The sequence below is a fragment of the Mobula birostris genome, chromosome 10 (genome assembly GCF_030028105.1).
Source record: "Mobula birostris isolate sMobBir1 chromosome 10, sMobBir1.hap1, whole genome shotgun sequence".
Lineage (NCBI taxonomy): Eukaryota > Metazoa > Chordata > Chondrichthyes > Myliobatiformes > Myliobatidae > Mobula > Mobula birostris.
In genome coordinates, this window is record NC_092379.1 from 80414620 (window position 1) to 80440212 (window position 25593).

Sequence of the window (25593 nt, forward strand, 5' to 3'; positions counted from 1 at the left end):
ATGACTGTTCCTGAAGGTCATATTTGTGCCGTTGTCGCTGCACGGTAGAACAGTGCACCACCACTCCAGATTCTGCTAAATCTTCCTGAAGGTCCTTTGCAGTCAAACGGAGGTTTTAATTTGCCTTTCTAGCAATCCTACGAGTAATTCTCTCCGAAAGTTTCCTTGGTCTTCCAGACCTCAACTTGACCTCCACTGTTCCTGTTAACTGCCATTACTTAATTACATTACCAACTGAGGACACGGCTACCTGAAAATGCTTTGCTATCTCCTTATAGCCTTCTCCTGCTTTGTGAGCATCATTTATTTTAATTTTCAGAATGCTAGGCAGCTGCTTAGAGGAGCCCATGGCTGCTGATTGTTGGGACAAGGTTTGAGGAGTCAGGGTATTTATAAAGCTTTGAAATTTGCATCACCTGGCCTTTCCTAACGATGACTATGAACAGGCCATAGTCCTAACAAGCTAAGGTCTGAGACCTTGGTAAAAGTTATCTGAGAGCTCAAATCTCGTGGGGGTGACCAAACTTTTGCATGGTGCTCCTTTCCTTTTTTTCCCCACACTAAAATTGTATGAAACAAAAATAATACACTAATCTTGCTTAAAGTGTTCAAAAGAATGTTTCATCTTTAACTTTATGACTTTGGGAGATCAGTTCATCTTCTACTCACTTAACTATTCACAGTAACAGAAATTTTCACCAGCGGTGCCCAAACTTTTGCATGCCACTGTATCTATAGAAATTTGCAAGTGTCTTTGATGACAAACCAAATCTCCTCAAACGCCAAACAAAAATATAGCCGCTGTCATACCTTCTTTATAGCTGCATCGATATGCTGGGTCCAGGTTAGGACCTTAGAGACATTAACACCCAGGAATTTGAAATTACTCATTCTTTCCACTTCTGATACCTCTGAGGACTGGTGTGTATTCCCTCATCTTACCCTTTCTGAAGTCCAAAATCAATTCTTTGGTCTTAATGATGCTGTGTTAACTCTTGGTTGAGTTTCACATCTCTTATTATCCTTATCTCACCAAATTGTAGTTCACTCTTAAAACTTTAGCTTCAGATTTCCCTCAACTTTTGTGTAAGACTGCTTCATATTTTCATTCCTGAAAAGCCTGGTTTTAATTTGATTATTATGCCTTCTTACTTGATAAGTTCTTCATATCTACGCCATCAAATCCACTGAACACTCAAAACACATCTTCCAAACTCACGAAAATACGAGCCAAATTTATTGAAAATAAGAAATGAAAATGTTGGAAATTTGCAGCTCCATCAAAAAGCATCTGCAGCAATAGAAAAAGCCATGAATTTTCAGCAGAACCTATTTCCTCGGTTCTGGTGGAACTTCAAAGAGTATTAAAGAACATTAAATCACTTTCTCTCTTCTGCTATTGCCTAAGCTGTTGTGATTTTTTTTTTTGCAGCTTTGTTTCAATTTCATATCTGCAACATCCACAGCATTTTGCTTTCAGATCCATGTTTTTTCAATCCTTAGTAAGTTAAGGCCTTGAAGTACATGGTCAAAAAATATCCAGAGGTGCCCTGTAGGTGAGGTGCAAGATACCCTTTTGCAAATGAAATTTAACCTCTGCCCATTTGTATTCTTCTTTCCTTAAAATAAACATCAATTATCCATCAGCCCTTAGGATATTTAAAAATCTTTTTTAAAAAAATTGTAAACCAGAACAAGTTTAAGCTCTTCTATATTCCTTTCTTTTTTGTTATATAAGTAATACTCTAGCAAATTTAGTCCTTTCCCAATAAGTGCCAAATATAGTTGTATTCATTGTTCTTCTCAATTACAAATATGAATTTTCTTCAGAAACAAACATAGTCTTCTGATAATACAATGGAAATTCAATTGTCTCATCATTATTTAACATTCCTGACTGTCAAATCGTTGCACATCGAAAGTGCTTTTGTCACCTCAGTGACATGTAGTTGGACTTGAGCACATCCAGTATCCTTTCCACCGTGGCTCTACAAATAATATTTCACCAGCACGTTGCATGATTCTTACACTGACACTTCCTTTATCCTTTAATGGCTCTTAGATTCCTGAATTGTTTTGTTCAATTGAGCTCACCTGCATGCATTCTCATTCAGATCATATTTCCACCTGTTATAATTGTCAAATTGCACAGATTCATATCAAAATAATTTTGAATACTCTTACCTGCAGCTCAATTCAACTACTTTATTTCTCCTTTTGCTTCACAATACACTCTACCTTATATTGGTTAAGTATAGTACTAATTTTCAAATCTGGATTATTTTTGTGCAACTGGGAGCTAAAACCCAAGTACTCCAAGTATACAGTTCTGTATAATAGCCAGATGTCTCCTTCAATAGCTTTATTTCCTAATAGTTTTCTAAGCAGGCCATAATTTATCTGTATTCTGTGTGCATTTACCTCAACCACTCTAAAAATCCCTTTGGTGTTTCAATGAAAAATACTATTAGGTTAATTACACATGACCTATCTTTCACAAGAAAAGTTTCACTCCATAATCCCTTTTGTTTTCTCCAACAACACTTGTGCTATTTAGAGATACAGTGCAGAACAGGCCCTCTGGCCCAAACAGCCACTTATAGAACCCAGCAACCCACTTATTTAACCCCAGCCTAATCACAGAATAATTTACAATGGCCAATTAACCTACTAAAAAAGATGTCTTTGGACTGTCGGAGGAAACCACAGCATCAGGAAGAAACCCATGTGGTCATGTGGAGGACATACAAACTCCTCACAGACTGTGGTGAGAATATATATAGTAATTTTGGTATCTGTATTTATGAAGATACATTCTCTCCATATTTGGCATTCAGGTTGGTAATCTGCAAATGCTTAATTTAAATGTTTCTCCTTTTTTCATTTACAGTGCCAACAAGAATTATTCAACTCACTTTCTTAGCATAATCTAAACTTACTCTGGATCTTGAATTTATAAGCTATCCAGTTCTGCTTCTCTCACAATGAGACTTTTTTTTAAAATAAAGTGCAGAAGCTGGAAATCTGAAGTAAAAACAGGAAATGCTGGAAAAATATTCTGAGAGTCTGGTGGCATCTGTGGAAAAGGAAACTACAGTTTGAGGTAAGTGACCCACTGTCAGCATTTTCTCTCTCCTGTCACCACACCTACCTATTATACCATTCTGCTTCTTCAGGATTTCAAGTATCTTGGAACAGTTAATTTCAACCTTGGCCACTCTGTGACGATATCGCCACACTGAATTTTATATAAAACCAGTCTTTTGCCATTTGGTGCAATACTGAACAAATTTGGATAAGGTGTACTCGACTGCAACATTTTCATCCACTATTCCTTGATAGCTCCCTGGCTCTTTATCTTGTGTGCTTATTGTTTCCACAACTCTGCAACACTGGATAGCTCCTTTATAGGTTTAAGACTCTATCCTCAACATCAAGGATTCGATTTGCAAGACAATGGTCCCAGCATTATTATAGTGAAGTTGGTATTGATGGGAGTGGGATCTCCTTTCCCAGGCACATCCAAGTACCCCTTGAATCACAATGCCATGTCTTACATTCAACTTTTTGTCTGTCAGTAGTTATAGCTTTTTACTGTGAAAACATGGTCAGATGCCTAGGCAGTAAAACACCTGCATCTCTTAGTGAGAGGCATAGCTTGAGGGATATCTAGCAGTGCACCTGAAATTCCCTTACCACTTGATTCAATTATACCTTCCTGTCCTTACCTACAAATCACATTTACACAACAGTGGTACCTGAAGAAACACAGTCACTTCCATGAAAGCATTTTCTTCACTGATGCCTTGGAATATTTAAACTTCATACGTACCAGATAAACAGCCCAGAACATATTTCTCAAGACGTTAACACTAACTGTAGGTAAAGCTCGTCTTAACCCATATTCAGTACTTTCCAGTTTCAGACTAGAACCTGGGTTGGTATCTCTATCTAATCTTACTTAATTGTTTAATAAAATTTCATGAGTTAGAAATTAATCCTCTTCTTTGCACAAATATGTTACTAAATCAGACAGGTATTGAACTAAGTGTCATTTACACTGAAGGGAATACGACTGAATTTCAGAATTCAATTTCAAATTGTATATTAATATTACATCAATTATCAACTAATGCCATAACGTTAAATGTTAGACCACATTTAGAGTACAGTCCTGATCACTGAATTATGAAAAACAAATAGCAGCAAGGTAGAACTGCTGAGAAGATTCACCAGAAATGGAAGGATCATCAGGGAATGATGGTCAGACTGAGTTTTACTTCAATTGAAAACCACTGTACAAACTTGACCTATTACTTAGCATTTTAGAAGACTTGGTGTAGAATGACCTCCAAGAGGACCACAATCTTGTGTTTTGGAGGATTGCAAGCCTCAATGACACGGAGAGCTGGTTACTGTCAGGGTCTGGTGCTTTGGCTCTCGGTAGGGTCACCCATGCCAAACAGCTCAATGGGTAAAGGGGACTAAAAGCAGACCACCAGTCCTCCAGGTTCAGTGGTTCAGCTCAGGGCTAGCAACCTTGACTAGTCAAACAAAACTGTGACAGAAACAGCAGTGAAGAATCCCTCTAAAACTGTGTGCACCAGTACAGTTTGACAGCGTGCACAGAAGCAGAAATGACGTCTCTGCAGCACACAGAGAAGATGGCCAAGGACGGAGGTGGAGGACCTTCATTGCTGTCCTATATGCCAGCAGCACAGTGGATAGTTACATAATAGTGTAGAATGAATATTTCGACTTAGCAGGAACAGGTGAAAGATAGGCCATCAAGATAACATAACCACCCAGCAACCGTTTAGATAATTCAAAAGTAACTTCCTTATCGAACGAGAACACACGCCAACACAAGGAGTAGAAGAAGCAAAAATGCAGTCACTTGTACAGAAGAAGCAACTTTCTTGCTAACACATCTAAATTCTCAAGATCCACTATCCAAAACCCCCCATACAATTTCACCTTTTTTTGGACTACTGAGAATATGATCTTAAGCTGCCTGTCCAAAGGGCCTGAAAATGCCAACATAAAACATGCATCTTACTCAAATGTTTTTGAATTTCTTTCTACACAAAAATTTATTACAAAATTTTACACCTTTGTTCATTAAATTTATGCATTTTCTACACTAAATTTCTCATTTGTTCCCAATTTTTTTTAAATATTAAACCTTCAGTGTAAAATTATACATATATAGACTCCGATTACATCTCACTACTTTCTGATGTAATTGATTAAATTGGGGAAAGTCAAGAGTGCAGTCTACACCGTTCCCTTTCCATGTTATTTTGCAGGGGTCCCCAACCTTTTCTGCACCGCATTTTATTACTGACAATATTCTTGCAGACCGGCCGACCGGGGTGGGGGGGGGGGGGGGGGGTGTTCAAGTAGGGTTAAACTCACCTCAACATGCCTTTTACAGTTAGGGTTGCCAACTTTCTCACTCCCAAATAAGGGACAAAATTAGCAGTCAAATCCCAGGACACTCTACCCCGGGAAAGACTACCATGACCATGAAGCCTTGCGCGGGCACCTGTGTGCACATACGTGCCAATTTTTTTCCCCACAAATCAGTTTTGCCTTCCTCTTCCCAACTATACTGCACATACGTAATTTCTACTTTATATAGGCTGTGTATTTATCATATCATTCCTGCTTTCACTATATGTTAGTGTTATTTTCGGTTTTATGTGTTATTTGGTATGATTTGGTAGGTTATTTTTTGGGTCTGAGAACGCTCAAAAATTTTTCCCATATAAATTAATGGTAATTGCTTCTTAGCTTCATGCCATTTCGGCACAAAAGGTTTCATAGGAACGCTCTACTTTAGTGGGGGAAATACGGGACAAACCAATTTAGCCCAATATACGGGATGTCCCAGCAAATACGGGACAGTTGGCAACCCTATGTTCAAGTTCAACAGTGCGTGACAGGGAATGAGGAAAGGTGCAGCTGACTCATATCGTTTCCTCGTGGCCCAGCAGCACATGCTTTGCGGCCCGGTGGTTGGGGACCGCTGTTATTTTGGATAAAAGTTAGAACGTAGTCAATGCAACATACCATGTATATGATTATATGGAATATGCTAAAATCCAGCCTTATTGGCTATTTTTCTATTAACGGTTAGCCTTTTGATCACATTGATGAAATAAAACAAATATATTTTATAGTACCTTTGTTTCCAGCTGAAGGACTTTTGCTTCAAGTTCTTTTATCCTTTCATCTTTCTTCTGACTTTCAGCCTGAGCTTCTTGTCGAGCTGAAAATTCTTCATCAAACTGAAACAAACATATTAAACTTTATGTATATACAATTTAATCAATGTGTACCTTACATAATATAGTACCATTGTTTGATAAGAATAAACTATTTATTACACTAGGAAATTCTCCTCATTTAATTAATAAAGGAATTCCTTGTAGAACTTTTGCTAGGTACTCATCCAATAATTCTTTATTCATATGTCAATATTATCAAGCAAAATGCCATCTGGAACTGGATGCTTGTGGAATATAATTGTCTTGAAGTAACATCCTCCTTGCGCAATTGGATCCTGGACTACCTCACTTCCAGACCCCAGTCAGTTTGGATTGGCAACAACATCTCCTCCACAATCTCCATAAGCACAGGTGCACCACAAGGCTATGTGCTTATTCCTTGCTCTCCTCACTTTACACTTGTGACTGCAAGGCTAAGCACATGTCCAATGTCATATTTAAGTTTGCTAATGACATCATTGTTGTTAGCTGAATCAAAGATGGTGATAAATCAGCATGTAGGAGGGAGATTGAAAATCTGGTTGAGTGGTGTCACAATAGCAACCTCTCACTCAATGTCAACAAGACCAAGCAGGTGACTATCGACTTCAGGGGGAGGAACCGGAGGTCCATGAGCCAGTCTTCATTGGGGGAATCAGAGCTGGAAAGGGCCCGCAACTTTAAATTCCTCAGTGTTATCACTTTAGAAGATTTGTCCTGGACCAAGCATGAAAGTGCCATTACAAAGCTTAGGAGGATTAATGGCACCTAACGGCAACTCCTTTGCTTGTATCTTCGGACACAGCTCTATTTCCATCTTTAATATCTTTATTTTTCCCTTTCAGGGTTCTTTTGAAGACCCGTACCTGGAGATACACACTGACTACGGTTCTTTGTGGGAACGGGGTTTCATGAATGGCCATTGTTCAGCACACCAAGGGCTCAACCTAAGAGCTCAGCTTGCCTTCGTAGGCCCGAGATCTCGTGGCTCTGGAGACCGGCGGATTGAAGGTCGGTGTCATGGCAGAAGATTGGTGTGTCATCGGGAGAGACGGAAGCTCTACAGCTGTGTGCCCAGAGACCCGGGATCTTTGGGCACAGAGCTTGGAAAGAGTGACACAATGAATTTTTAACATCGTAAACCAGCGAGTTCTTTGTTATGTCTCCCCCTTGCTGTGAAACAGAGACACCTCTTTCTCCTTTATTAGAGATGGTGGTGAGATGGGGGGGGGAAGAAGAGGGGGAAGAAGGGGGGAGAGAAGAGGGGGGGAGGAGGGGGGGAGGAGGGGGGGGGAGGAGGGGGGGAGGAGGGGGGGGGAGAAGAGGGGGGGGAGAAGAGGGGGGGGAGAAGAGGGGGGGGAGAAGGGGGGGGAGAAGAGGGGGGGGAGAAGGGGGGGGGAGAAGGGGGGGGAGAAGAGGGGGGGAGAAGAGGGGGGGAGAAGAGGGGGGAGAAGAGGGGGGGAGAAGAGGGGGGGAGAAGAGGGGGGGAGAAGAGGGGGGGAGAAGAGGGGGGGAGAAGAGGGGGGGGAGAAGAGGGGGGGGAGAAGAGGGGGGGGAGAAGAGGGGGGGGAGAAGAGGGGGGGGAGAAGAGGGGGGGAGAAGAGGGGGGGAGAAGAGGGGGGGGAGAAGAGGGGGGGGAGAAGAGGGGGGGGAGAAGGGGGGGGAGAAGAGGGGGTGGAGAAGAGGGGGTGGAGAAGAGGGGGTGGAGAAGAGGGGGTGGAGAAGAGGGGGTGGAGGGGTGGAGGGGTGGAGGGGTGGAGGGGTGGAGGGGGGGAGGGGTGGAGGGGTGGAGGGGGGAGGGGGGGGAGGGGGGAGGGGGGGAGAAGGGGGGGAGAAGGGGGGGAGAAGGGGGGAGAAGGGGGGGAGAAGGGGGGAGAAGGGGGGGAGAAGGGGGGGAGAGGGGGGGAGAGGGGGGGAGAGGGGGGGAGAGGGGGGAGAAGGGGGGAAGAAGGGGGGAAGAAGGGGGGAAGAAGGGGGGGAAGAAGGGGGGGAAGAAGGGGGGGAAGAAGGGGGGGAAGAAGGGGGGGAAGAAGGGGGGGAAGAAGGGGGGGAAGAAGGGGGGGAAGAAGGGGGGGAAGAAGGGGGGGAAGAAGGGGGGAAGAAGGGGGGAAGAAGGGGGGAAGAAGGGGGGAAGAAGGGGGGAAGAAGGGGGGAAGAAGGGGGGGAAGAAGGGGGGGAAGAAGGGGGGGAAGAAGGGGGGGAAGAAGGGGGGGAAGAAGGGGGGGAAGAAGGGGGGAAGAAGGGGGGAAGAAGGGGGGAAGAAGGGGGGAAGAAGGGGGGAAGAAGGGGGATAGAGGAAGAAAGAAACACACAGAGACACACACACTGTGGTATGTTGAATACCAGGTGAACAAGTAGTCTTTGGGGTAACTGCAAGTCTGTGTCTTTGTTGCTGCTTTACTCACGCTTGAGTGCTCAGTGGTGGGTGCTGATGCTTTTTTTTGCCAGTGGAGGGAGAGGGGATTGTTGCTTGCTACCACTTATACGAAGGAGGGAGGGGAGTTGGGGGGGACTTTGGGGTTCTTACGTTTAACTGTCATTCATTCTTTGGGGGCACTCCTCTGTTTTCCTGGATGGTTGCAAAGTAAAAGCATTTCAGGATGTATATTACATACATTAGTACCTTTGAAACAAAGAAAAACGCTGCAGCACCTCTACTTACTTAAAAGTTTGTGAAGATTCAGCATGACATCTAAAATTTTGACAAACTCCTTTCAATGTGTGGTGGAGAGAATATTGACTGGTTGCATCACAGCCTGTTATGGAACTACCAATGCCCTTTTGGGAAAATCCTACAACAAGTAGTGGTTATGGTCCAGACAATCGAGGGTAAAGCCCTCCCCACTACTGAGCCCATCCACAAGGAATGCTGTTACAGAAAAGCAGCATCCACTGTCAAGGACTCCATGCTCTCTTTTCACTGCTACCATCAGGAAGAAGGAACATGAGCCCCAGAAACAGGAACAGGACCTGGTTCAGGAACAGTTATTACCACTCAACTATCAGGCTTTTGAACCAGATGGGATAAGTTTACTTGCCACATCACTGAACTGTTCCCACAACCAATGGACTCACTTTCAAGGACTCTTTATCTCATGGTCTTGATATTTATTGTTTGCTGGTTTATTTATTTACTTACTTTCAGATTTGCAGTTTGTTGTCTTTTGCACACTGGTTGCTTGTCCATCTTTCATTAACTCTATTGTGTTTCTTTGATTTAATCCATATAACTTCAAGAAAATGAAACTCAAGGTTGTGCATGGTGACATACATATATTTTGATAATAAATTTATTTTGAACTTAGAACATCAAATCCATCACAAATAAGAATTAGCTATGGTAAATCGTCATACTTGGCTTATCTGCAAAGGCTTGAAAAAAATGACTGTACCAAGTAAATGGTAACCCATAAAGCTTTGAATAGGGTCTATCATTGTGACTTTGCAAATAATGTACACTGGTTTAGTCACGACAACATTTTCTGTGCCCCACAAAGTGACCAAGTCAGCTCTCCAAATTGCACTGCAAACCAGTTAAAGTATGCTTACTGCTAAATGCCCCAAATAACGTCATCAAGCATTAGAATATGCAAAGCTAAATTAGGAATTCTTCAGGAATTTTAAGATGGTACACTTTTTTTTATTTCTCATAAGAAACGCTGCCTGGGCAGGGCGAAAAGCATTATCAGGGATGCATCCCACCCTAACCATGGACATTTTACTCTCCTCCCACCTGTTAAGCGCTACAGAAGCCTCCGCTCCCGCACCAGCAGGCACAGGAAGAGCTTCTTCCCTGAGGCTGTGACACTGCTGAACCTCCCATCACGGCACTAAGCAGTATTGCATCCGTATTGTACTGTCTCAGTACCTTTATATTTGTGCGCTGTAGCACTTTTTTTATTCGTAGTTATTTTGTAAATAACACTATTCTTTGCATTTCTGGTCACATGCTAAATGCATTTCATTGGCTTTGTATCTGTACTCGGCACAATGACAGTTGAATCTAATCTAAATGCAAGGCTCCACAGTTTTGTTTGTAATTACCTTTGAGGACAGCTTAACATTTTCACAAAGTAGAACACCGAGACAGAACTCTTCAACCAGGCAAAGAAAGTCTACTTAAAGTCAAAGTGTATTGACTCGAGGAACTACACCCCTTATACTCATTACTTACAGTATAACGCATGACTTAATCATACTATTTCTCAGTCCAGTTTGCTTTACATCTAGATATTAGAATTTTTAAGTTCCCAATCTTACAATACTCAGCTAATAAAACTCAGGACAAGTGCAACAAACTGTTTAAGTTTGAGCAGACATATTTTAAAGTGATTGAAGAAAAATATAAGGAGAATGTCAGAGTTAGGTCCCCCCTCCCACAGAAAGAGTGGTGAGTGTGTGGAACACCCTGCCAGGGATGGTGGTCGAGGCAGGTGCATTAGGAACATTTAAGGAATTCTAAGGCACATGGACAATACAAAAATGGAGGGTTATGTCAGAGGGAAGGGTTAGATTGATCTTACATTAGGTTAAAAGGTCAGCACAACGTTATGGGATGAAGGTCACGTACTGTGCTATAGTATTCTATGTTCTTAAGTGACAAGTTAGTGAAAAAAAGAATCATGCCAGTCTTTGGTGCACTATTAAGTATATAGTATGAACGTCACAAAGAACAAGAGAGGACAGCGACGCATTACAAATGATATTCCCCATTACTTTAGCAAGGAGTTATAACAGATAATTAACCAAGTGGATACCTTCAGTGCTCTAAGTATCTGTGCTTCTATTTCTTAATTTAGCACTTAGCTTTTGTATTCTTTTAACTTTGGGATTCCCGGGTTTTAATACTGTATTTTATTAAAACTAAGATGTTACTCAATCTATATCCGTTCAGTTCCTGTTGACTGTATCATGTAATTCTTGGATTCAGCTTTGTAATTCAGATTCTTCCCAAAAACCTTGGCAACAAGCCAACAGCACACCACTACAGTAACCAAAAATATGCTTTTGAATAAAGAACATAGTTATGGCAATAGGGGGAGAGAATACAATTCTGGCTAGTGCCTTTGGTTGGCACAAATGTGACAGGGCAAATACTCGCTACTGCAAAATTAAACCGTACATTTCAGCAGAAGGCTGTCATGTTCACAAATAAATTACATGATGAAAAGTAAAACAATTCACTTGCATATCACTAAAGATTCGTAAGTTATTCATAATATTCTTTCATAATACATGATGTAATGCTGATGGTCTTAAGAACATTACTCGGCTTGTGTTGATGATACTGAATCTTTCTACAGTGAATCCTGTTGATGTATCTAATAAAAACCTCATTAATGAGTGAATATTCAATTAGTGAAGCTGAAACTGTCCACTGCATCAGTACAAACACCTCACAAATGGTTCACTTTTCTTCGCCCATTCAACACACAGAAAAAAGAAATAATCAATAATCAATTTAATAATTTTTGCTTTAAATTGTTTTCCTGTAGACTTGCCTTCTTAGAAAATTCCAATGCCTTCTGTTCACTCTCTTCAACTTTTTCTTTATCAACACATTGATCTGTTGAGACATTAAGTGATTATGCGCTTGTTGATTTAACTGCTTTTACAATAAAAATATTTAAGCTGAATTTTAATACAATGACAACATTTGGTTGAAATTCAAGATTATAAATCTTCAGTCTACCAACAGCAGACCACAGTAATGTTTCAAGAAACATTATATCATCAAGAATGATACACAAAAAAAGGCTGAAGGAACTCAGCAGCTCAGACAGCATTTATGAGGGAAATGAACAATGTTTTGGCCTGAGACCCTTCATGAGGGCTGGAGAGAAAGAGGACAGAAGCCAGAATAAAAATGGGGGGGGGGAGAGGGGGGGAGAAACAAGCTGGTTGGTAATAGGTGAATCCAGGTGAAGGAGAAGACAAAATGGGCAAGATGGGTTTGGGGGGATTGCTGCGTGTTGTGGGAATGATGTAAGAAGCTGAAAGGCAATAGGTGGCAGAGGCAAAGAGCAGAAGAAGATGGAATCTCATGAGAGGACAGTGAACCATGGAATACAGAGGCAGGTGTAGGTGATGGGCAGGTCGTAAGGTGAAAGAGAGGAAAGAGAAGGGGTAATGGTGCCAAAAGGGTTAGAGGAAACAAAGAGGGCTGGATGGGACAGTAGGACAGGAGAAGGTAGTGACAATAGGACAATATGGCAGTTAAGTTTGTAGATTATGAGTAAAAGGTAGAAACAAGCATTGTGGGTGGTGGAACAATGAGGCTGGAGGCTGTAGAGGGGTATCTCTGGAGGTGAAGAGGTCAGGTACAGTCCAGAGGACTTTGGCCTCATGATGATCAGTAAGGTCCGAGAGCATCTGCCTGCCCTCAGTAAGATAGAGGGTAAACGGCATACTACAACAGCACTATCCTTGTGCGTTGAGTTGATTATAAGGTTGGAATTAGTGCGGAGAGAAGAGAGAGCAGTGCATTCAGCGTGGGTTAGCTTGGGATTGGAGAGATAAGTGGTAAAGTCAATACAGTTAACATGTTGGCTGTTAGCGATGAAAAGATCCAGAGCAGGAAGAAGACCAGAATAGGATGTAAAAGAAGCAGGCAATTATCAAAAAAGGTTTTGAAAAAAATACTATATTCTAATGAAATCTAACATATGGTATTGAAATTCTGCAAATGTTCAAGTCTGTGGTACAATCTGCCATCCATCAAAGTGAATAAACTGCAGAAGTTCTGCACTGCACCACTGGCCAGAGATGAAGACTTAATTATGTAATATAATGGTTCTCCATCCAAATTATGATAATTTCCGTAAATTTATACATTTTAGCTTAAAATAGCAATGCATTGCATACAACAGTCAGTAATCAGAACAAATTCCAAGCTATTTGGATTAATTTGTGTTTCATCAATTATGTTCAAATGTACAGCTGTGTAAAGAATATGAAGTTGCTTCATATACTTTGTTATTGCATAAGCAGCAGTGTCCTTTCATCATGGGGATTTAATTAGTTTATGTGAAATTGCTCTGTTGTGTCCATACTGACTAGATTAGTAATGACCAACTTAGTTAACTCTGTTTAAATATTTTTTTAAATTAACAGATGGACTTAAATGGAAAGTAAAATGTATTATTTTATAACAGTGTGCGACCTCTAGAAAATCATTGCAGAGGAACAATGCAATGAAAAATATATTGTGGAAAATCTCCAAAAGAGCCATTGCTACTAGTTAACTACATGAACCCATATTCAGACGTACCTACTAGATGACTAAAATCCACATCTAGTCGTTTACGATATTCAAAGTCAGGATCTGCTCCATTTCGATGTAAGACTATCTGTGAAATGCATTCTTCAATTATCTTGTAATACTGAGGTCTAGAAGAAATAATAAAAGTAGGTTATTTTTGAAGTGAGAAATAGCATTGCCAAATACCGTTACTGATGTACTATAGACATTCTATTTAATGAACTGACCAAAAGGAGCTCGACATACCAACTCTTATTCACTTGTGATGTTTACATAATAAACCTTTCTCAAGACTACATTTGGTACAATAAAGCCAAAGGTCAAACAGAGAAAGCAAATTATTTTACATTTACAAATAATTTAAGTCAAATGCACAATAGTTACTAGATACCCTTTTAGAACAGCAAAACAGAAAGTGGCAATTCATATCCTAAATTGGGATAATTTAATAATTGACAAGGTTTGTAATCTCTAGCAATAAACAACTTCACAGATATTGGGCCAGACTTCTTTTTAAAATGGAGCACACCACCTATACTTAATACTAAAGCTGACTGAGTGAAGTCCAAATCCACACCTTTGCTGACTGCCAAAGTTATCAAGGTATGCCAATGGCTCTGAACAGCTTACATTTAAAAACTAAACTAAATTTAATAAGCAATTAAAATATTTCTAAATGGTTGAAGGTTTAAAAGTAAATAAAATAACCTAAAACTATCAGGTGCAGAATTTGAATAAAGATTCCTCAACATAAGAATGTAAAATTCTAGCAAGCTCCTGCATAATCATCAGTTCAAATGGAGGGTCCAGCATACTTTCACATTCACACAAGAGCCTTTGTAAGCCTGTAGCAAAACCCTCACAAAGATCACAAACTTGCAATCTTGTTGATAAATTCTGAAAGCGCTGTTAAAAATGGTAGATGGGAAATGAAGTCAACAATATTTGATGCTTCAGAGAAAATCAATACACTAACATGGGTTCTCATTGTTTAAAATCTTAATTCACTGATGGGAGAAAACATTATTGGGACACTATTTGACTCACTGCACATTTAAAACTTGCTTAAAATATAAAGGTACTAAATTTTTTCAATAAATTGAGATTTAGTACAAGTATGTGAGCAATTGAGAATAGATAATTGCTTTGCCCTTCACTATGCATTAGCCAGGGAAAGTTTTAATTGTAATTCATCATGAAACAAATAACTGGAGTTCTAGCAAATATCACTCTTGTTTAATAAAGATTTAGAAAGCACATAAAATTACTAGGCCTTTTGATTTCATCATACTTCGTATACAATTTTAAAATGTGGTCAGAAAATTCCCCTTTAAATAGTCTTTTCATTAATTTTAAAAGAAAGTAAACCAGTTTTCATAACCAGAACCATCTAGCATTCATGGGGCTTACAGGTTCAAGACCTATGCTAGAGACTTGATCATAAAATCTTAGCTGACACTCCAAAGCAGAAAAAAAACGAGTTGCACGGTGTTAAATATGCCACCTTTTAGAAGGATGACCAAGGGAAATATTCCCAATACCCTAATCAATATTTAGCCCTCAATTAACATTTCTAAAACAGATTTATCTTATTTACATAAGGCTTCATCTGGAAGCTTGTTATACACAGACTGGCTGCTACATTTCCTCCATTACCATATAGATCACACATTCAAAGTATTTTCTTAGCTCTAGGACGGTCATGGAAAATCAGAATGGAATAGAAACAGTTTAAAAAGACGTACTTACACTTCTGATAACAATGAGAAATACAACTTGATGTCTCAAATTAATATGACAATAAATTTTCCACAAGTTATAATTTAACAAAACTAATTTTGCAGTATCTTTCCAAGTATGCAAAAATAAGTGGTATACTACCATTGTTTAAACAATGTAATCTAAACATCTTGTGTACTATTAATAATTTGCAATTCCATAATTGGATATTATTGCTAGAATCATATTTATTGACAACTTCTTCGCATGACTCTTGCTTCACATTCAAAATTACAAAGTACTTGTGACCTCTCACCTGATATAATAATCATTCCTGATGAGTAATAAATGTTGCAGAATCGAGAGAAAATAATTTTCTGCAGAAGTGTCCTTCACCATATTGGATAGCAGATGATAGACCTCATTCATGTCAGTGAAAATGAAGTTAAGAAGAAAAATGTGCTACATTACATTTACAAATCTTAGCATTATCATACATGGAACTGAGTATTGGGGAAAAAAGGCATCTGTATAACTAAATTATCTGAATAAAATACAAAACTTCACATTCAAGAAAGTGCAAAACAAGAGCCTATTTTCTAATATGTACGGTATTTCTCCCCAATAAGAGCTTTTGCCAATATTCTTGCAATACTGTGGCTACTTACCTCCGATAACATCCCCCAACTCAGCTCAATTCATGGGACACAAAGTCTTTGTAACCTGTTGACCACTGACTATCAAATACAGGTCGACCTTCACTAATCCGACTACCTGTAATCCGGTTCCTTCGATAATCCGGCACTGATTATGCTTAATGTGATCCTTCTGTAATTCGGCATTTTCACTAATCCGGCACTCCTCAGGTCCCAATGATGCCGGATTAGTGAAGGTCGGCCTGTACATCTAAGTCTACACACACGCAAATTTCTACCTGCTGTATGTGCTCTAAACTACGTTCTACTTACTCAACATTCTTGTGCACATTAAATGCAACACTAAGTTTAAAAAATAAATCATCTCAAAACCTTATTTTCCCACTTTCTGAAGTGTCCCACCACTACAGCCTTCCAAGTCCTGCAGTTACAGCTTCTTGGGCTCTCCCAGTTTTAATTCTGGAAGGCATCCATGCTATCTACTGTCTAGATGTTTTGGAACCTTCTCTTTAAACCACTTGCTGCCTTCTCCTGAATGATCCTTAGAACTTACTTTAACCATGCATTTTGTCATTTGTGATTCATGTAAAATTTTGTGATATTGCTCACATGTGCCAATTTGGAAAGTTTTAATATAGTGAATATAAATAGGTATTCCTGAAACTTACGGTGCATAGTTAAAGTAAATGAAATAATTTTATGAAGATAATTCAGAGTCATCCTTACTAATTTTTTTTAAATAAACCAATTATGATTGAATTGTAATGTCACTGGAAATAGTCAACACCTGGAAAAAAGGTGGTATGAAAAGGACAGATGTCCTGAAATTTATCCCAACTAATGATATTAAATGTTCTATGCCATTTATAAAATTTGGTTCCACTGAAACCAAACCTGAAACTATAATGAGTTTGTACATTCTCCCCATAACTGCACAGGTTGCCTCTGGGGGATTTGGTTTCCTCCCACAGTCTCACAGTTGGTAGGGTTAATTGGTCATTGTAAATTGTCCCATGAATAGGCTAGGCTTAAATCGAGAGATAGCTGCTGGCATGGTTTGAAGGACTGGAAGGGCCTACTCACATTGTATCTCAATAAATAAAATTTAAAAAAAACAATTTTGTCTGTTAATCAAAATGTCTTACCAAATAATATTATTTTTTGAACAGCAACCGAAGCAACACTAATTTTCTGCTGCACTCATTTTTACACGCACAACTAAAAATAAATTATTGAAAGACATGTTATCCACTGCTGATAAAAATCAGCCTTGCCAACGTAACTAAACACAAAAACCCAGACTGCACAGGTACATCATGCAGGAAAGCACAATGACTAGAGGGAATATATGATGAATGGCTTTGTTCATTATGTGGAATGTGATTTTAGGGAAACATGACTAAGATCCACTGCATAACTGAAGATGGGGTTGACAAGAATATTAGTCCAATCACTTTAATTAGATCAAAAATACAAACTTACTTATCTCATAAGTAAATGTTTAATAACAATACTCATTCTGCATTTAGTGAGCTTCCAGTGAGGAATATGGAGTCTCATTTAAGGTATCACTGCTTTTTCATTATAATTTGTTGACACAAATTAGCATAAAGAAAGCACGAACTGAATACAATGATGTGATAAGGATATTCCATTTCAGATCGAATGTCTTCCAGTCGATGTGATATTTCAATGTAGTCTTCCTCCTTATTTTCATCAAACACTTTTAATTGAATATCTAGTTCTTCATTTTCTTTCTCTTTCAGTACCTGATAAATCCAACAATACAATTTAAACCTGCGAACAATGTGTGATTCTCAGGAGAGAGAAAGAAAGCTTCAACACATACTATGGCACAAAACTCAATTTAACAATCAGTTTTTTTTTGTTTGCAATGTTCAGTATCTGAACAATAATTTTGTTAAGCTTTTAACATATCTATCCCGGTAATACTTAAATTATGAGACAGAATGAACTCGAATCTGCAATGCAAATCTATTAAAAATTCAGGTAAAAAATAATTTACCAAGTACTAATATTCATGGACAATGCAACTGTCAGTTAAGCAAAAAAATTAACATGGCAAAACTTCCCTTCAGAGGAGAATCATGCTGAAAATTAACTTGTTTTACTGAAAATGAACCACACAAGCAACATGAAAAACAGAGCACATTAGTACCAAACTTGATTCTATCATTGACAATTCTAGGTATTTTCATTTTTCTTAATTAACTATCCTAAGAGGGTCCTTTTTTTAAAAATCTGATGCTTCATCATTTTCTTCAAAATCATGAATCTGCAAGACTCCTTATATAATTAATACATTTTTCTTATACTAAATTAAAATGTTTGTATTGGTTCATAAAAACTTTGGATTACATTAATGTCTGGCTTAATGTTTATATTACATTTACCATTGCTCAAAAAACATCTGTGATGAGGCCTCATGTTAAAAATTATTCTATTTTAATGCAATTGTCAAAGCCATATTTTAAGCCATGGAACTAGAATATTAGTGATTAAAATGTTTTAATTAATTCTTTTGTGCCTCTTTTGACACATTTGCATCACCAAAAAATAAGTTGTGGCAGTGACCTATTCTAAAGCCTTTTTCAAAAGTCGTGACAGAATATACTCTTAATCCTTCTTACAGGTAGTATTTTTTTCAATCCACAACGCAAGAATTCATTTCTCAAGTGTATCCTGAAATCCAGATCATCTGGAGATGTGACGAGAGCATTAATTAACTGCATACAGGCGACCTAAAAAAAAATAAATGCCAATATTAGCTACAATAACCAATGTGAGCAACATATTTCAAATGTGGATTCTCTCAATCACACAAAGAATCTTAAAATACAACATAATATGATGTGCTAAGCCAGGCACATATTTCTGCTCAGTCCAGCATTTCATTTTAGATTCAAACATATCAATTAGTTAGTCATGAAGAAGTAAGGAGCTGTAAACAGGTGCATCTGTGCCCCATGTTAATTCTAACATGGATTTTCCATGGGTTAAACTCCTCATGAGGCGAACAATTATCTGCACTCAAAAGCTAGGTTTAAAAAGACAAAAAACCTCCACTATAAAAGGATAAATGAAGGACAATGCTATAGATATCACTGCAGTGAACTTTAATGGATATGCACAGTCCAAAGAGAATGCACATAATAATTAATAGCACAGATGCAAATGAGCATTAATTAGTTACACAGCAATTGAGTAGAAGTGCCAAAAGCTAATTCAATACAATATTACTTGCATATGAATTGTAATCGACAAGCTATCTTCAAATTACAAGTAGGAAAAGATTAAAAGGGTGAGTGGTGTTTATGCACAGATATGTAAGGGAATACTATAATAAACCAGAACCAACATTAATCAAGCCAAAAATTATAATTCCTACATGGACCTTCAGAAACAAAGCTCCAACCAACTTTCTTAAAGGTTATTTCCTCCCTGCTGTTTAGAATATTAATAAGGTATTTAAGTAATTCCCCCAACCATTGAATCTTGCTTCCATAAATAAGTAACTCAGAATACTTTCCGTTTTAGTGCAAAAGAAAGTCTTAAAACAATGCAAATAATTTTCTTAAAATTCACCAAGTTTAAAAAAAACATTTGGATTAACTCACATTTTCAATACCCACTCCAACACTAAATTCCTTCAAATAGGAAATTCAGGTTGTCTTTGGGTTATAAACACCTGACTTATGGACCACCTTACATATGATCAAGCTCTCATTGTTAATAATCACAAAAGTCCAACAAACATACAGTACATTCCCACAAATCTCCACCATCTTTTTACTATTAGTTCTAGTCTCATCAGTCTTTATGTACTTTTGATGCCATTCACTCTGAAGCTATGGAAATATGGGGGGTTATTATATCAAGTAACCTTTGTGTATTTTCCAGCTCACAGACCGCATCAATTAATGGATATATTTGTAAAAACAGCACCCATTTGTTTTCCAAAGATGGCCTGTAATCAAGGACAGAACTCATACAGAATCTGAATAGATTCCTAACAGACACGTTGACAAGATTTAGAATTATCCTCAATGAGTTCCTTATTGAATAGCAACTTGCAGAGGAAACATAGCAAAGTATGCCTTCAGAATTACTTTGAGCTTCATTCAGATGTTACAGTAATGAATTATTTTCAAATGTACCACTTCCATCCGTGGACTCACTTTACACCGCACGCTGTCGGAGCAGTGTTGCCAGGATAATCAAGGACACAACCCACCCAGCCAACACACTTTTCGTCCCTCTTCCCTCCGGGAGAAGGCTCAGGAGCTTGAAGACTCGTACAGCCAGATTTGGGAACAGCTCCTTTCCAACTGTGATAAGACTGCTGAACGGATCCTGACCCGGATCTGGGCCATACCCTCCAAATAGCTGGACCTGCCTCTCGGTTTTTTTTTGCACTACTTTACTTCCCATTTTTCTATTTTCTATGATTTATAATTTAAATTTTTAATATTTTCTAACTTTAACTATTTTCAATATTTTTTTTATTTAATATTTGTAATCCAGGGAGTGGGAAGCGCAGAATCAAATATCGCTGTGATGATTGTACGTTCTAGTACCAATTGTTTGGCGACAATAAAGTATAAAGTATAGAGTGCCACAGTAGCATACTTACCTATGTACACTACCTCTGACATCTTCCCTAAACTTTCCTCCACTCACCTTTAAAATAACCTTCTCTGGTATTAGACATTGCCATCCTGGGTGAAAGGCATTAGCTGCTCTCTATCTGCAGTACTGTGCAAAAGTCTTAGGCACTCATAAATATAGGTAGGGTGGCCAAGACTTTTACACAGTACTGTATTTGTCACTGTGGAAAGGAGAGTGAGCTTGTAAATCTGGCAGGAACAAAGTATGTTGAGAATGGTGAGTGTGGAGTGTCACAGGACGGGTGTGGGACAGGTGGCAGAGGAGGAGTGCCAGGGTGGGGGTGGTGCAGTTGAAGTTATACCCAGCCCTGAGACACCAGGCACAGTAATTTGATTCCAAACAATTGATTTATTGATCATTAGAGAATGCCCCTCTCATGCTTCCCACTTCCTCCCTCTTCTCTCAATTATGATTCCCCTTTCCCTGTCCCCTTCCTACCCTCAGTCCAAAATAGACACCCACATCAGAATCAGTTTCATCAGTTCCTGTCACTTAAGAGAACAGTCCCAGCTCACGCAACTTTTCCACATACCACACATACTCTAATTTAGGCAGCATCCTGGTAAATTTCTTCTGCACCCTCTCCATAGCTTCTGTATCCCTCCTCTATGAGACAACCAGATCTGAACACGATATACCAAATTATTTTCAGATATTCCATTAATTTTGATCAGTGAATCTCACATAAGTGGTAGGGAAGTTACTGGAAAGAATTCTTAGTGATAGGATTTATGAGATTTTGGAAAACCATGGCCTAACTAGGGAGATGTGTCTTACTAACTTGACTGAGTTTTTTTGAACAGGTGATGAGGATGATTGATGAAGGTAGAGCTGTGGATGTTGCCTACATGGATTTTTCTAAGGTGGTCGACAAGATCTCTCATGGAAGGTTCATCCAGAAGATTAAGATGCATGAGATCCACGGTGAATTGGTCATTTGGATCCAGAACTGATATGCACATGGAAGACAAAAAGTAGTGGTCAAAAGGACTTATTCTAGCTGGAGATCTGTGATTAGTGGAGTTCTGTAGGGATCTGGAGTTCTGTAGGGATCTGTACTGGGACTTCTGCTGTTTGTGATGCATATGAACAACCTGGATGAAAGTGTAGATGGGTGGGTTTGAAAGTTGGCAGATGATGCAAAGATTGGTGATGTTGTGGATACTGAGAAGAGTGGCAAAAGGATACAGCAGATGTAGTTTAACTTAGTAAAATATGAAGTGTTGCAACTTGGCAGGTAAAATGTAGAGACAGTATACTGTTCAGAGCAAGACCCTTAAGGGTTGATGAGCAAAGGGATCTTGCGATCCAAGTTCATATATCCCTGAAAATGGCTATAAAGCTTAATAGGGTGGCTAAGAAGCATATGGCATGATTGTCTTTATTAATCCAGGCATTGAGTTCCAAAGTCAGAAAGTTATGTTGCAGATTTATAAAACTCTTATTAGGCTGCTTCTGGAGTATTGCATAAAATTCTGGTTGCCCAATTATAGGAAGGATATTGAGGCTTTGGAGAAGTCGCAGAAAAGGCTTACCAGGAAGCTGCCTGGATTACATAGAAACATAGAAAACATAGAAAATAGGTGCAGGAGTAGGCCATTCCGCCCTTCGAGCCTGCACCGCCATTCAGTATGATCATGGCTGATCATCTAACTCAGAATCCTGTACCAGCCTTCCCCCCATACCCCCTGATCCCTTTAGCCACAAGGGCCATATCTAACTCCCTCTTAAATATAGCCAATGAACTGGCCTCAACTGTTTCCTGTGGCAGAGAATTCCACAGATTCACCACTCTCTGTGTGAAGAAGATTTTCCCTCATCTCGGTCTTAAAAGGCTTCCCCTTTATCCTCAAACTATGACCCCTCGTTCTGGACTTCCCCATCATCGGAAACAATCTTCCTGCATCTAGCCTGTCCAATCCCTTTAGGATTTTATATGTTTCAATAAGATCCCCCCTCAATCTTCTAAATTCCAATGAGTATAAGCCTAGTCAATCCAGTCTTTCATCATATGAAAGTCCTGCCATCCCAGAAATCAATCTGGTGAACCTTCTTTGTACTCCCTCTATGGCAAGAATGTCTTTCCTCAGATCAGGGGACCAAAACTGCATAATACTCCAGGTGTGGTCTCACCAAGGCCTTGTACAACTGCAGTAGTACCTCCCTGCTCCTGTACTCGAATCCTCTTGCTATGAATGCCAGCATACCATTCGCCTTTTTCACTGCCTGCTGTACCTGCATGCCCACTTTCAATGACTGGTGTATAATGACACCCAGGTCTCGTTGCACCTCCCCTTTTCCTAATCGGCCACCATTCAGATAATAATCTGTTCTCCTATTTTTGGCACCAAAGTGGATAACCTCACATTTATCCACATTAAATTGCATCTGCCATGAATTTGCCCACTCACCTAACCTATCCAAGTCACCCTGCATCCTCTCAGCATCCTCCTCACAGCTAACACTGCCGTCCAGCTTCGTGTCATCCGCAAACTTGGAGATACTGCATTTAATTCCCTCATCTAAGTCATTAATATATATTGTAAACAACTGGGGTCCCAGCTCTGAGCCTTGCGGTACCCCACTAGTCACTGCCTGCCATTCTGAAAAGGTCCCATTTATTCCCACTCTTCCTGTCTGCCAACCAATTCTCTATCCACATCAATACCATACACCCAATACCATGTGCTTTAAGTTTGCACACTAATCTCCTGTGCGGGACCTTGTCAAAAGCCTTTTGAAAATCCAAATATACCACATCCACTGGTTCTCCCCTATCCACTCTACTAGATTAGAGGGCATGTGCTCCAACAAAAGGTTGGACAAACTTGGGTAATTTTGAAGGTAGACAAGTCACTTGGACCAGATGGACTACAATCATCTGAAATAAATAGCTGATGAGATTCTGGAGGAACTAGTAGTGATACTTTAGTCACTGGGAGGGAGGCTAAAGACATGAAATTATAACTCAGTCAACCTAATTTCAGTGGCTGGCAAGATGTTAGAGTCCATTATTTCGGAATACTTGGAGACGCATGATAAAATAGGCCAAAGTCAGCATGGTTTCCTTCAGGGGAAATCTTGCCTGGCAAATCTGTTGGAACTCTTTGAGGAAGTAACGGGCAGGATAAACTAAGGAGAGTCAGTGCATATTGTTAACAGATTATTAGAAGGCCTTTGACAAGGTGCCATACGTTAGGCTGCTAAGCAAGAGCACACGGTATTACAGGAAAGGTAATAACATGGACAGGAGATTGGCTCACTGGCAGGAGGCAAAGAGTGGGAATAAAGAGGTCATTTCTGGTTGGCTCCAATGACTACTGATGTTCCACAGGGTTTGGAGTTGGAACAACTACTTTTCATGTTATATGTTAATGATTTGGATAATGGAATTGATGGCTTCGTGGCTAAGTTTGTGAACTGTACAAAGACAGATGGAGGGGCAGGCCTTACAGCGCAAGTGTGGTCGAACTAGAGTTTCACACAGCTGCAACATTACCTCAAGGTTCTTGAACTGATTCCCTAACTACTTAAGGCCAGTACACTATACATCTTCTTAAACACCCTGTCAAATTGTGTAGCAACTTTGAGGGAACCATAGATCTGGATACCAAGATCCCTCTGTTCCTCCACACTGCTAAGAATCCGGTCATTAACCTAACACTCCACTTTCAAGTTCAATTTTCTAAAGTGTATTACTTCACACTTTTCTGAATTGAACTCCTCCTACCACTTCTCCACTCAACTCTGCATCCTGTTAATATTTCTTTGTAACCAATAACAACCTTCTACACTATCCACAGTACCTCCAACCTTCATGTCATCTGTACACTTATGAATCCACCCTTCCATTTTCTCATCCAAGTTACTTACAAAATTCACTAACAGCAGAGTTCACAGAACAAATCCATGCAGAACACCACTTCTGTAATCCTGCAGCCAAGTTCCCATGACTTTCTAGATGAGTCTTTCCAGCCACTTATCACTTTAATTGGTAGAACAGAAGACAAACTGCATGAAGAACTTAGTGAGACAGACAGCAGCTATGGGGGGGAGGGGGAGGGTGAAGAAATGAATTATCAACATTTCAAATCGAGACACTGCATCAGAATTGAGTATGGAGAGGGAAGATAGCCAATAAAAGACAGAGGAATGGAGAGATAGGACAAAAGATGAACTGAAGTGTTGATCAATGCTGGCAGATTGTCAGGAAGGAGGGAGAGGGGTGAAGTTGAGAGAGGGATGTAGTGATAGGTGGAAGTAGACAGGAAAAAATGGCAGATGGAGCCAGTGGGTGGATGGGGAGGAAAGAATGCTGTTGAAAGGTAGTGAGCAGAGACAAAGAGGCTGTCAGTGCTGGAGTCTGATAAGTAAAGGAGGAGATAATAGGAACCATTAAGGGAGAGATGAAAGGCAGATAGAACCATGTAACCATTTAAAGAGCAGGACCTGAAGGCTATAAAAGCTATCTGGATTGCATCTAGTATGAACAGAAGAGTCAGATGAATGCATGAGGAATTTCTGGGAAATTCTCTACTTCTATAAAGCAGGATGAGTTGCAACTAACCAAAGTGAGAACAATATCCTTGATGGGAGGTTTACTACCATTATTGAGGAAGGCATAAAGTGAGTTGGCAAGAGGAGTCTCAGAGTAGCTGTTCAGATGGGAAGAAACAATCATCGAGAGGAAAAATAGTTTGCAAGTACAGGAGACAGAATAAATGAGTAATGCACATCAAGGAAACTCAAAATTGAATTGAATCTATTTTAATGCAAGGAACATAACTAGTAAAGCAGATGAACACAACATTGTAGTTATTGTTGACATCACCGCAAAAGGTTGAAGGATGCGAAAGACCGGCAACTCAATGCTCCAGGGTGCAGAATTTTCAGTTAAGACAGAGGGGGAAACAAAAGAGACATGCAGTTGGTCGAAGGCTACATTAGTTCAGTATTCAGGAAAGACATCCAGATGGCTTCTCAAACAGGGCCATAT

General features: G+C 39.5%; 1 protein-coding gene across 5 annotated transcripts in view; it reads right to left on the minus strand.

Annotated features, from left to right (window-relative positions):
- diaph2 (diaphanous-related formin 2) overlaps nucleotides 1–25593 on the minus strand; it is a 631396-nt gene that overhangs the window by 387229 nt on the left and 218574 nt on the right. For all 5 annotated transcript variants that reach the window (XM_072270521.1, XM_072270519.1, XM_072270520.1 and 2 more), the window contains 6 exons: nucleotides 18560–18670; nucleotides 17559–17677; nucleotides 15569–15685; nucleotides 13543–13661; nucleotides 11774–11838; nucleotides 6189–6293 (listed from right to left, as the gene is read on the minus strand). In XM_072270521.1, the coding sequence (XP_072126622.1) occupies nucleotides 6189–6293; nucleotides 11774–11838; nucleotides 13543–13661; nucleotides 15569–15685; nucleotides 17559–17677; nucleotides 18560–18670 (636 nt within the window). The remainder of the gene's footprint in view (nucleotides 1–6188; nucleotides 6294–11773; nucleotides 11839–13542; nucleotides 13662–15568; nucleotides 15686–17558; nucleotides 17678–18559; nucleotides 18671–25593) is intronic.